Source organism: Epinephelus lanceolatus, chromosome 6, assembly GCF_041903045.1.
Source record: "Epinephelus lanceolatus isolate andai-2023 chromosome 6, ASM4190304v1, whole genome shotgun sequence".
NCBI classification, from domain to species: Eukaryota; Metazoa; Chordata; class Actinopteri; order Perciformes; family Serranidae; genus Epinephelus; species Epinephelus lanceolatus.
Window position 1 is genome coordinate 41,937,910 of NC_135739.1, and position 12,248 is coordinate 41,950,157.

Below are 12,248 nucleotides of genomic sequence, written 5' to 3' on the forward strand. Positions count from 1 at the left end.
GAAAATATCACAAAGCAGCATTCTAAGTTATTGTAACTTATAGAAACATTGCGTGAAACAGTATATTGTGTTTTACAACACCTCAGGTACTTGGAAGTGTAGCTATTTCAAGATGCATAATTAAGTCATTGTCAGATTTTTTTTCCAGCAGCCCAAGAATTTTAGATATTTAAAGATAAATTCAAGTAATTTCCCTCACTTTTTTTTTTTTTTTTTTTTTAAAGGTTATCACAATCATTTTGGTCAAAATTGAAATCACGATTATGCAAACGATTATGCTGCGCACGTGATGACTAATATTGTTTACACAACGGCATGTCACTTCTGTCTGTGTCATGCATGGTGGAGTTCGGCCCTGATGTGTGCATGCGTGTATGCGCGCACACACACACACACACACACACACAGACCAACCTCTCTCGCTCTCCCTCTGCCATTTTCCGCATGCTGTTTTTGAAATCTTCCGCATGAGCGGCTTCCATAGAAAACAAAATATCATCTCCAGGTGTCCGTGACCAAAAATTGTCTACCCTCAATTTCATTAATTTGGAAATCATTTGACCTCAAAATTGTAATCACGATCACCAGACGATTAATTGCACAGCCTTATGACAGCCATCCCATTCCAGTGTCTGTTGAATTCCAACACAAGCACACCTGATTCTACTTAATGTGGTACTGATTAGGTGAAACTCTTATTTAACTAGGAATAGTATAAAAAACACTGCTGTGGTCATCACTATTCTCTTGCAATAGGGCCAGCTGTATGGCAAAAACAGTGCTAGTAGTACCTCAAAAGTAATTGGAATCAAAAAATAGCTATTGACCATGCCAAAGTTGAAAAGAAATGTATTGAGTGAGGAAAAATACGACTCGAATTCTGGCTTTACTGGCAGAGGGATACAGTGAGCATCAGGTTGCTTCCATCCATAAAATTTCCAAGACGGTGGTTCATAAGAACAAGGTCAAGCAGCAGACATTGGAGACAACAGAGCTACAGACAGGCAGAGGGCAGAAACGACTCTCCACTGACCGGGATGACCATCAGTGTCAATGTCAATCCATAATGTCACTCAGCAACCGTAGGATGACATCAAGTAACCTACAAAAAGAATGGCAAATGGCAGCTGGGGTGAAGTGCACGGTGAGAGCGGTTCGAAACAGGCTCCTAGGGACAGGGCTGAAGTCGTGTTAAGCTAGAAAAAAACATAGAGGACTGGAATAAGGTCATCTTTTCTGATGAGTCCAGTTTTCAGCTTGGCCCAACACCTGGTCGTCTGTGAAACGGATATGTATGTATGTAATATATATGTATACACTGAACAAAAATATAAACACAACACTTTTGTTTTTGCTCCCATTTTTCATGAGCTGAACTCAAAAATTAAAACATTTTCTATATACAAAAAGACCATTTCTCACAAATATTGTTCACAAATCTGTCTAAATCTGTGTTAGTGAGCACTTCTCCTTTGCCGAGATAATCCATCCCACCTCACAATTGTGCCCTGTGGAATGTTTGTCCACTCCTCTTCAATGGCTGTGCCAAGTTGCTGGATATTGGCAGGAACTGGAACACGCTGTCGTATACGCCAATCCAGAAGATCCCAAACATGCTCAATGGGTGACATGTCCGAGTATGCTGGCCATGCAAGAACTGGGATGTTTTCAGCTTCCCAGAATTGTGTACAGATCCTTGCAACAGGGGGCCGTGCATTATCATGCTGCAACATGAGGTGATGGTCGTGGATGAATGGCACAACAATGGGCCTCAGGATCTCGTCACGGTATCTCTGTGCATTCAAAATGCCATCAATAAAATGCACCTGTGTTTGTTGTCCATAACATACGCCTGCCCATACCATAACCCCACGGCTACCATGGACCACTCGATCCACAACGTTGACATCAGCAAATCGCTCACCCACATGACGCCACACACGCTGTCTGCCATCTGCCCTGAACAATGAACACCGGGATTCATCCGTGAAAAGAACACCTCTCCAACATGCCAGACGCCATCGAATGTGAGCATTTGCCCACTCAAGTTGGTTACGACGACGAACTGCAGTCAGGTGGAGACCCCGATGAGGACAACGAGCATGCAGATGAGCTTCCCTGAGACGGTTTCTGACAGTTTGTGCAGAAATTCTTTGGTTATGCAAACCGATTGTTGCAGCAGCTGTCCGGGTGGCTGGTAGAGAAATGGGAGCAAAAACAAAAGTGTTGTGTTTATATTTTTGTTCAGTGTGTGTGTGTGTGTGTGTGTATGTATGTATGTATGTATGTATGTATGTATATACAGTACAGGCCAAAAGTTTGGACACACCTTCTCATTCAATGCATTTTCTTTATTTTCATGACTATTTACATTGTAGATTCTCACTGAAGGCATCAAAACTATGAATGAACACATGTGGAGTTATGTACTTAACAAAAAAAGGTGAAATAACTGAAAACATGTTTTATATTCTACTTTCTTCAAAATAGCCACCCATTGCTCTGATTACTGCTTTGCACACTCTTGGCATTCTCTCTATGAGCTTCAAGAGGTAGTCACCTGAAATGGTTTTCCAACAGTCTTGAAGGAGTTCCCAGAGGTGTTTAGCACTTGTTGGCTCCTTTGCCTTCACTCTGCGGTCCAGCTCACCCCAAACCATCTCGATTGGGTTCAGGTCCGGTGACTGTGGAGGCCAGGTCATCTGCCGCAGCACTCCATCACTCTCCTTCTTGGTCAAATAGCCCTTACACAGCCTGGAGGTGTGTTTGGGGTCATTGTCCTGTTGAAAAATAAATGATCGTCCAACTAAACGCAAACCGGATGGGATGGCATGTCGCTGCAGGATGCTGTGGTAGCCATGCTGGTTCAGTGTGCCTTCAATTTTGAATAAATCCCCAACAGTGTCACCAGCAAAACACCCCCACACCATCACACCTCCTCCTCCATGCTTCACAGTGGGAACCAGGCATGTGGAATCCATCCGTTCACCTTTTCTGCGTCTCACAAAGACACGGCGGTTGGAACCAAAGATCTCAAATTTGGACTCATCAGACCAAAGCACAGATTTCCACTGGTCTAATGTCCATTCCTTGTGTTTCTTGGCCCAAACAAATCTCTTCTGCTAAGGAGAGGCAACAAGCAGAAGAGATTTGTTTGGGCCAAGAAACACAAGGAATGGACATCAGATCAGTGGAAATCTGTGCTTTGGTCTGATGAGTCCAAATTTGAGATCTTTGGTTCCAACCGCCGTGTCTTTGTGAGACGCAGAAAAGGTGAACGGATGGATTCCACATGCCTGGTTCCCACTGTGAAGCATGGAGGAGGAGGTGTGATGGTGTGGGGGTGTTTTGCTGGTGACACTGTTGGGGATTTATTCAAAATTGAAGGCACACTGAACCAGCATGGCTACCACAGCATCCTGCAGCGACATGCCATCCCATCCGGTTTGCGTTTAGTTGGACGATCATTTATTTTTCAACAGGACAATGACCCCAAACACACCTCCAGGCTGTGTAAGGGCTATTTGACCAAGAAGGAGAGTGATGGAGTGCTGCGGCAGATGACCTGGCCTCCACAGTCACCGGACCTGAACCCAATCGAGATGGTTTGGGGTGAGCTGGACCGCAGAGTGAAGGCAAAGGGGCCAACAAGTACTAAACACCTCTGGGAACTCCTTCAAGACTGTTGGAAAACCATTTCAGGTGACTACCTCTTGAAGCTCATGGAGAGAATGCCAAGAGTGTGCAAAGCAGTAATCAGAGCAAAGGGTGGCTATTTTGAAGAAAGTAGAATATAAAACATGTTTTCAGTTATTTCACCTTTTTTTGTTAAGTACATAACTCCACATGTGTTCATTCATAGTTTTGATGCCTTCAGTGAGAATCTACAATGTAAATAGTCATGAAAATAAAGAAAACGCATTGAATGAGAAGGTGTGTCCAAACTTTTGGCCTGTCCTGTATATGTATATGACTTTCCCTCACAACTTCAGTCTGAACTGGAAGAAAGCTCAAACAAGTCTGTGCAGCATTAACATCCTTAATGATCCTTAATAATAACAAGGACGGAAATTAGCTGTTATTAGTGTGTTACCACAGAGCAACGGGAATTTGTGCCTTTACGCATTATCTGAAATGCAACTCAGTTTTACCCAATATTTGTAGAAGGGCGTCCCTGCTTTGTTTTTCAGCTACGGGGTCCTCGGCCCAAAAAACATTAAAGATCCCTTTGTTCTGCTGTCAAGTTTGAAACAGTCTATAGATGAATTGGTTAAGTTTTGATTCACAAGAAGAACTAGTGGGTTCTCATGATAATGTCCCCCTTTTTCACTTTAACAGTGGATGTCTGAAGAAGGATGGATGATAGTATTTTCTCCTTCTTTTCTTTCTGTATTCTCAATAGGAACAAGTGACTGCAGCCATAGCTCTAGCTATGGAGCAGCAGACCCAAAAACTGTTGCTTGAAACTCAGTTGGACATCACAGAGTTTGACAGCCTGCTGCAACCCATAATAGACACCTGCACCAAAGACGCCATCTCTGTAAGCCTTCCATAATGAAGATTTTATTATTTTTTCATCTAGGGACACTTATGTTCATAGATTCCTAAGATAGAAAAAAAGATTAATATCTCACTCGTGTGTTTGTCTTCTTGTCAGGCTGGTAAGAACTGGATGTTCAACAACGCCAAGACTCCACAGCATTGTGAACTGATGACATCACATCTTCGCAACCGCATCACTCTTGATGGGGCACATTTTGAGCTCCGCCTACATCTTATCTATTTAACCAATGACGTCCTCCATCACTGGTACACAAACTTAAATACATATTTAAATACAATGATCACTCTACTCCTAGACTTTGTCGCTGGAAGCGTTACATAAAGACCTTCATTAACATGATCTCTCAGGATAATACAACTAATGAAATCACTTTCTGTGTGCACAGTGGTGTCAAATATTAAACAAGCATAAGCTTTGGGTAACCATTACTAGAGTTGTTATGATACCCATACCAGTATCAGAAATGTTTCAGATACTGCCTAACATGCTGAATTGGGTATTGGCAAGTATGGGAGTCTTTCCACTGATGTTATACCAAGGTTTTCATGATGTGGCCACCGGTTGTACTCCCTTGGAGCCAGTGGGATGCAACGTCTTTCGCATAGGAATGAGGTAGGAAGTCTTCCACGGCACAGGGACCCTTTGAAGACACAGGGTTCATCCCAGTATCCTTCCTCGACTCCTCTGTCCTCTATCCTCGATCACTTGGCCCGGAAATCGATTGAGACTCGCCATCTTGTAGGATGTCTCAATACGTTAAATGCACTCGGAGGAGTCGAGGATAGAGGAGGCTTTCAGAGGAGAGGGAAGCAAGGATACACGAGTGCAGCCTTCACGCAAGTCTTTTACCAACCGACACACCCCCTGATTGGATATCAGTTATTGACTGGTCAGCGCAGCGCTGCAGCTGATCGGACTGATCTGATACATCACAATGTCACTGGAGTTTCATACAGAGTGAAGACAGATAAGAGATTAAACTCAAGTGTATCACTGCCATGTTTTATATTTTATTTGTTTTCTGATTCACTATCGAGTTAAAAATCTGAACAAGAAAAGAAACCAAACAACCTTCTTCATTTATTAGAAAGATTGTTCTCTTCACAATCTGTTATTTCCCTCATCAGCTTTTATTATGGATACAGTCAGAGAGCCTGTCGGTCAGAGAGTCAGCAAGAAACACTTTTACATCAGTGATCGCCTTTTCCATTCAGTCACACACAGGCTGATCACTCCTGAGCATCAGGTTGATGAGTTACAGAATTTTAATTTTCCCGGACACATTTGGCCTAATAAATGATTTCCAGTATTCAAAGACACCATGCTCATATCCTGGGTTGGGTTGCAGTAGTTAACCAGGGAGTTCTGGACAAGGCTGAATTTTAAAATAAAAGGCCCCTGATGGTAACAGGAACTTACTGGGGGCCCTGGACAAGGCTGGTTTTCAAAATAACAGCCCCTAGTTGGTAAAATTATTACATTTAAAGTTTTGTCAAATTTTAAATTGTTTCAGTAAATTGAAAAATATTCAAATCGTGAATCTACTTCACTTTGAAATTATGTTACTTTGCATAATTTTATCAACAGACCTCATTTAAGCTATAAACTGGTCACAAAGTAATTATACTACTCCTCCACATTTATTGATCACACACTTATTCTGCATACTTGCAGCTAGAAACAATTTAGATGTCAAAACTTTATGATCCTTAAGAGCATTACTGCTTGTATTTAACTTTTTCTACATTTTGTGCCTTTCAGATTTCAAAGCATTTCTACCTCCAGACTTATAATTAATTTCACCTTTACATTATTGCAGTTAAGCTTCCAGCTTTTCTAGCAGTGTATTTCAGCTTTTAGCTTCTTTAGGTAATGCAGATTAGCTTTCATTTCTGCCAGATTTTTTACGCAGTTCATTTTAGATTTCTGCATTTTCACCTGTGCTGTTGTACTTATTTCAGCATTCACATGCATTTTTGCAGTTAAGGCATTTCCCAGTTCAATTTCAAATTCATATTTGCCTTCATAATAAAAAAGGGTGCTCATTAATGATGTTGCACTTTGTTTTGTACTGTTTTTTAAGTATCAGTTCAGGCACTGTTTAGGCAGCAGCACTGTCTTTAAAGTGCTGTTTTAGCACCAGTATCGGGAGAAAAAAAAGATAGTCAACCCCATATTCAAACATGAATACAGATTTAATATCAAGGTTTATTGAGGAGAAATTGTTGAGCTGCTTTCAGTATGTTCCTTTTGTAACGTGTGTTTAAATGTGTCTTCTCAGCCAGCGGAAGCAGCAGAAGGATTTGTTGGCAGCGCTGCAGAAAGTTGTAGTTCCCATCTACTGCACCAGCTTTCTGGCTGTAGAGGAAGAGAAGCAGCAGAAGATCACCAGGGTAAACACCAGGCAGCATTTTGTGTCCATTTTCAGCATCCTTAACTCCTTACAGATTGCAGGGGTATTTTTTTCTTGGTAGTAACATTAACATCATGGGGACACTACTCTCCTATTTAATCCCACTATTTTAAAATAAAAGATTAGAAGACTAACAAAACTTTAATGGAATCTGTTCAGTTCTTAATTTCAGTTAGGTCAGTTTTAGGGGTTCCTATTGTCAGTTAATGGTAGGGTGACCAGACGTCCCGAAAAATTCGGGACAGTCCCAAAATCCATGCAGTTGTCCTGAATCCTGCCCTGATTGTCCCGAAAATGACACTAGAGCAGAGTCTGGAGTAGTTATTGCCCGATAAAACATTAAAAACTGATCATGGTGGTTGAGTCGTCCTGCAGCTCCCGCCGGCTGCACATTGGCTGCAGCAGTTCCTACAAGAATTATGGGTGTTGTAGTTCTTAAATTGTGTACAGCAGTGGCGAAGTAGATGAAGAGAGTGCAAGTTGCAGCCGCAAGGACAGGGAAAGCGCAGGCAGCCACGAGGAGATATTTGCACTTTGCAGTGCAGCATCTTGTTCTAACTGTTCAAAACTGTTCTACAAAACTGTTGTATAAACTGATACGCCTGTAACGAATGTACCAGGCATTGATTGAGTTTGAGTTTAAAGGACAAGTGCACTTAGATTGATCACTTCCATAAAATAAAATGAGAAATTGGAAAAGAGGAAAAGATTGAAAAAAATGTTAAAATTAAATTAGGGAACTATTATTATTATTATTATTATTATTATTATTATTTTTCTCTGATTGTTCCCCCTCCTTCCCAGTTGTTGCAGCTGTGGGAGAAAAATGGGTACTTTGATGAGGAGACCATTCAGCAGCTCCAGAATCCAGCACTGGGTCTCGGCCAGTACCAAGTGAGTAGAACAAGACTGAATGCTTGACTTTCCTGCCAGTGCAAAACCAGCGGTTGGGAAAGCATAGGTTTATATAATTTCTTCAAATTTGGCACAAATCTCCACTTGGATTCAATGATGAACTGTTTGGAATCAAAGGTCACTGTGACCTCACAAAACATGTTTTTGGCCATAACTCAAGAATTTATAGACTAATTATGGCAAAATTTCACACAAATGTCTGATAGGGTAAAATGATTAAGTAACAACATTTTATATGGAAAAGGTCAGCCTCACTGTGACATCACAGTGTTCTAAAAAAACAACATCAACACTTTTCTGGCCATTATTCAGTGTCATACACTATATGGACACAAGTATTCGGACGCCTGACCATTACACCAACAGGGACTGAAATGACTTTGTATTCAACTACATATACTTTAATATGGAGTTTTTCCCCCTTTTGCAGCTGTAACAGCTTCCACTCTTCTTGGAAGGCTTCCCACAAGAGTGTTTCTGTGGGAATTTGTGCCCATTCATTCTCTTGAGCATTTATGAGGTTGAGCACTGATATGGACGAGAAGGCCTGGCTCGCAATTTCTGTTCCAGTTCATCCCAAAGGTGCTTGATGGGGTTGAGGTCAGGGCTCTGTGCGGGCCAGTTCTTCCTCAGCGAACTCATCAAACTATGTCCTTGTAGTCCTTTTTTTTGAGCCTTAAGCTTTGGCATGGTTATGTTAGAATAGAAAAGGGCCTTCCCCAAACTGTTGCCACAAAGTTTGAAGCATAGCATTGTCCAATGTATGCTGAAGCATTAAGACTGTGCTTCACTGGAAATAAGGGGCCTATCCCAGACCCTGAAAAACTGCCCCATACCATTATCCCTCCTCCACCAAACTTCACAGTTGGCACAATGCAGTCAGGCAGGTAACGTTCTCCCGGCATCCACCAAACCCAGACTCGCCCATCTGACTGCCAAACAGAGAAGCGTGATTCATCACTCCACAGAACACGTTTCCACTGCTCCACAGTCCAGTGTCGGTGCGCTTCCCACCACTCCATCCGACACTTGGCATTGGACTTGGTGATGTAAGGCTTGCATGCAGCTGCTCAGCCATGGAAACCCATTCCATGAAGCTCCTGCTGCACAGTTTTGTGCTTACATTAATGCCAGTGAAAGCTCGGAACTCTTCAGCTATGAAATCAACTTTTACGCATGTTGCGCCTTGGCAGTCGTTGAAATTGCTCTGTGATTTTACATCGTCTTCCGCTTCATGGTTGAGTTGCTGTTGTTCCTAAATGCTTCCACTTTCTAATAATATCACTTACAGCTGACTGTGGAATATCCACCGGGATAAAATTTCACAAACCGTCTTATTGCAAAGGTGGCATCCTATCACAGTACTACACTTGAAGTCACTGAGCTCTTCAGAACGATCCATTTTGTATCACAAATATTTGCAAATGGAGACTGTATGGCTAGTTGCTTGATTTTATACACCTGTGGCAATGGGTCTGACTGAAACACCGAAATTCAATAATTAACAGGTATGGCCATATACTTTTGTCCATGTAGTGTGTCTCAGGAACAGATGCATAGGCATTTGGTCAGATACTGAAATGGTGACACTAATCTTGGGTGTCCACCTTGAAACTGTGCTGATTGTATAGATCTTCTGTGCTGTTGGGGTGAAGATGTGTGTGAAGCATACGTGTTTTCACAGACATGGACTTAAACTGTGAGACAAACTTGAGTGGTTTGCGGAGGAATACAACTGTGAGGTGATTATTCTAGTTTATTTTATATTTTGGTGCTTCATGGAGGTGAACTGCTTTTTCAGAGACCTCAGCCTCTCTCCATCTGTTTCACCTACTGCTGCTTTTGAAGGGGGTGACAGGAGCTCATGTGATTGCTCTCCTGATTCTGTATTTTTCCTGATAATGTATTCTACCTCTCTTCCACTCTGTGCAAACTGCACCTTGTTAGCGTCAGTGCTTGTGTTCAACTAAATGACAAATGTGCTGGTTACGCCCATTTATATGTGCACCTGGAGATTTTGCTGGTGTCTGTGCCCCATTTCAGGACAATAAAACCATCCTTGTTTTTCATTCCCTGATAACCCTGTAACAATCTCAGATAATCTCAACCCCTTGCCCTCTCACAGGCGTCTCTGATAACTGAGTATGCTGCGGTGGTGCAGCCCATTCAGCTGGCCTTTCAGCAGCAGATCCAGGCTTTGAAGACACAGCACGAAGAGTTTGTTGCCAGCCTGAAGCAGCAGCCACAACCTACCCCTCTAGCACAGCTAGGAACCCCTGCTGAACCTGAAAAGGCCCCACCTATGACCACAAAAGCTGGTGAGTAGACACACACTTAATGAAAATATGTTTTGGACTCGCTCCACAATGAGCAAGTACATGTCTGTGTGTTTGTGCGATAATTCGTCAGTGTGGTTGTGTATTGTGCGCAGGGGATGTGAAGCCTCCCATATCAGGTCCTCCTCCAGGGGAGTTTGATGGCGCTTCATCAAGGCCCCAGGACCCCAGCAACCCCAGTGGACCCTCAGATATCCCTTCTAACAAGCCTGCGTGGTATGACCCCCAGCACATGGGCCCCTGGAACCCCAACCAGCCGGTAAAGACCTGTGTGTAGCACTAAAGACGGTGTGGAGCTGCCTTGTATGGCACTGCCCTGCCCTATGTTACCATTACCCCTCTCTGTTTCCATCATCATAATTCTGTAGTTAGATGATTTTGTAACATTTGTCACTATTGTTATTCCCCAGCCTCCTTTTGATCCAAACCAGCCACCCCCTCCGTGCCCACCGTGGAACAGCCATGAGGGGATTTGGAATGACCAGCGGGACCCAGGAAACTGGAGTGGAGGTCCACCCAGAGAAGGAGGCCCCTGGAGCGGTCCAGGTGGGTCAGACCAAGGCCCTCCATCCTGGAACTCATATGACCAGCAGCCACCATGGGGTAACCAGCCAGACCAGCCTCCGTGGGGCCAGAGGGAGCCCCCATTTCCTCCACGCATGCAGGCATGTGGTAGATGATCATTGTGTTTTTACTGGCTTTGCTTAGATTTCTCTGACCTTTTTTATTGTATTGTGTCGTATACTCTACATTTACAGTCTGTATTTACAGTATATCCTTGTCTGAAATTCACTTTGAATTTTTTTTCTGTTATGTCAAGCACGTGATTTTGTTGCTCGTTTATAGTGTCAGGTATCGTTTCTTGTTGTGCCTCTGCGGCAGCAATAGCTGGGGCCTGAGGCATTATGTTTTCGGGTTGTCCGTCCGTACACCCCGCCCCTGCTATGGCCTTTATAATTTTGCCCTGGGGCTGTTTCAAACTGGCTTGCATCCCATCCTGAGCTGGGCCACAGGGAGTTTGCTTTTGGGCCGGATGTGGCTCGCAGGCCACCAATTGAATGGGCCTGTAGTATGCTTTGTAAACTGTGAAGTCAGCTCTCTGTTAACGTAACATTAGGTTAGCTACCAAGCTAATGTTAGTGTCAAGATGTTGTAGAAAGAAAATCCAAGTGTAGTAACATTATGCACTGGGAAGAAGTGCTCCCCAGCTCCCTGCCACTGCTTTTCTGCAGAAGATTAACACTACATGGACACAGGTCCTAATGAGCCTGGTGAGATTTCAATGGGAACTTCCTTCACTTTAAGCAGCAGGTGGCATGCAATAGGACGACGTGATATGGCTAAAAATGTTGTCATGATGAAAATGTTCATATCAGTCAATATCACTACAATTATTGTCCTATCATTATTTCTTTCATGTTTAAAGGTTAGTTTTTGCTCCTAAGTGAAAGTTGAAGAAAACAGTTAATTGTGGTTTAAACTTTTATTTTTGTCAGAACATGACAACGGCTGCCAAACAGCAGAACATTTTACAAATCTGATGTAGACTGAAATGAACTACAATCAAAATAATGTAAATAATGAGACAATGAATAGACAAAGAAATTCTAATTCTGGTCAGCAGCATTTCAAACTCTTTGTGCAGAAAACGTTTTGTAAGTGTTTTAACTGAAAATGTAAAGAGAGTAAACAGACATAAGAAAAAACCCAACTGCGGTCAGTATTTTCTGTTATAGTTTTAAACCTACAGTATATAATTTCTGTTGTTTCTAGATCAAAACAATAACAACAGTCAGACTTGTTGAGGCTGTGTTGCACTATGGCCTATTCAAGTCTTGCAATTTGTTGATTACGTGAGAACGCCTGAACGCAACACCGGCTCCGCTCCATTGAGTGTGTGTACTGTGTTGTGCTGCGGGTCCGGGCCTGGCTCGGTTCTAATTATCTTGGACTCGGGTCAGGTTCGGTCAGGAAAATGCGGCCCAAGCCGCGCTCTAGTTCGCTCACCTGTGTGTGTGTG

General features: G+C 42.8%; 1 protein-coding gene across 4 annotated transcripts in view; it reads left to right on the forward strand.

Moving 5' to 3' along the window:
- Window positions 1–12,248, forward strand: part of cherp (calcium homeostasis endoplasmic reticulum protein) — a 58,004-nt gene that overhangs the window by 27,620 nt on the left and 18,136 nt on the right. For all 4 annotated transcript variants that reach the window (XM_033621884.2, XM_033621885.2, XM_078169070.1 and 1 more), the window contains 7 exons: window positions 4,403–4,540; window positions 4,658–4,809; window positions 6,846–6,957; window positions 7,782–7,871; window positions 10,018–10,210; window positions 10,324–10,487; window positions 10,639–10,893. In XM_033621884.2, the coding sequence (XP_033477775.1) occupies window positions 4,403–4,540; window positions 4,658–4,809; window positions 6,846–6,957; window positions 7,782–7,871; window positions 10,018–10,210; window positions 10,324–10,487; window positions 10,639–10,893 (1,104 nt within the window). The remainder of the gene's footprint in view (window positions 1–4,402; window positions 4,541–4,657; window positions 4,810–6,845; window positions 6,958–7,781; window positions 7,872–10,017; window positions 10,211–10,323; window positions 10,488–10,638; window positions 10,894–12,248) is intronic.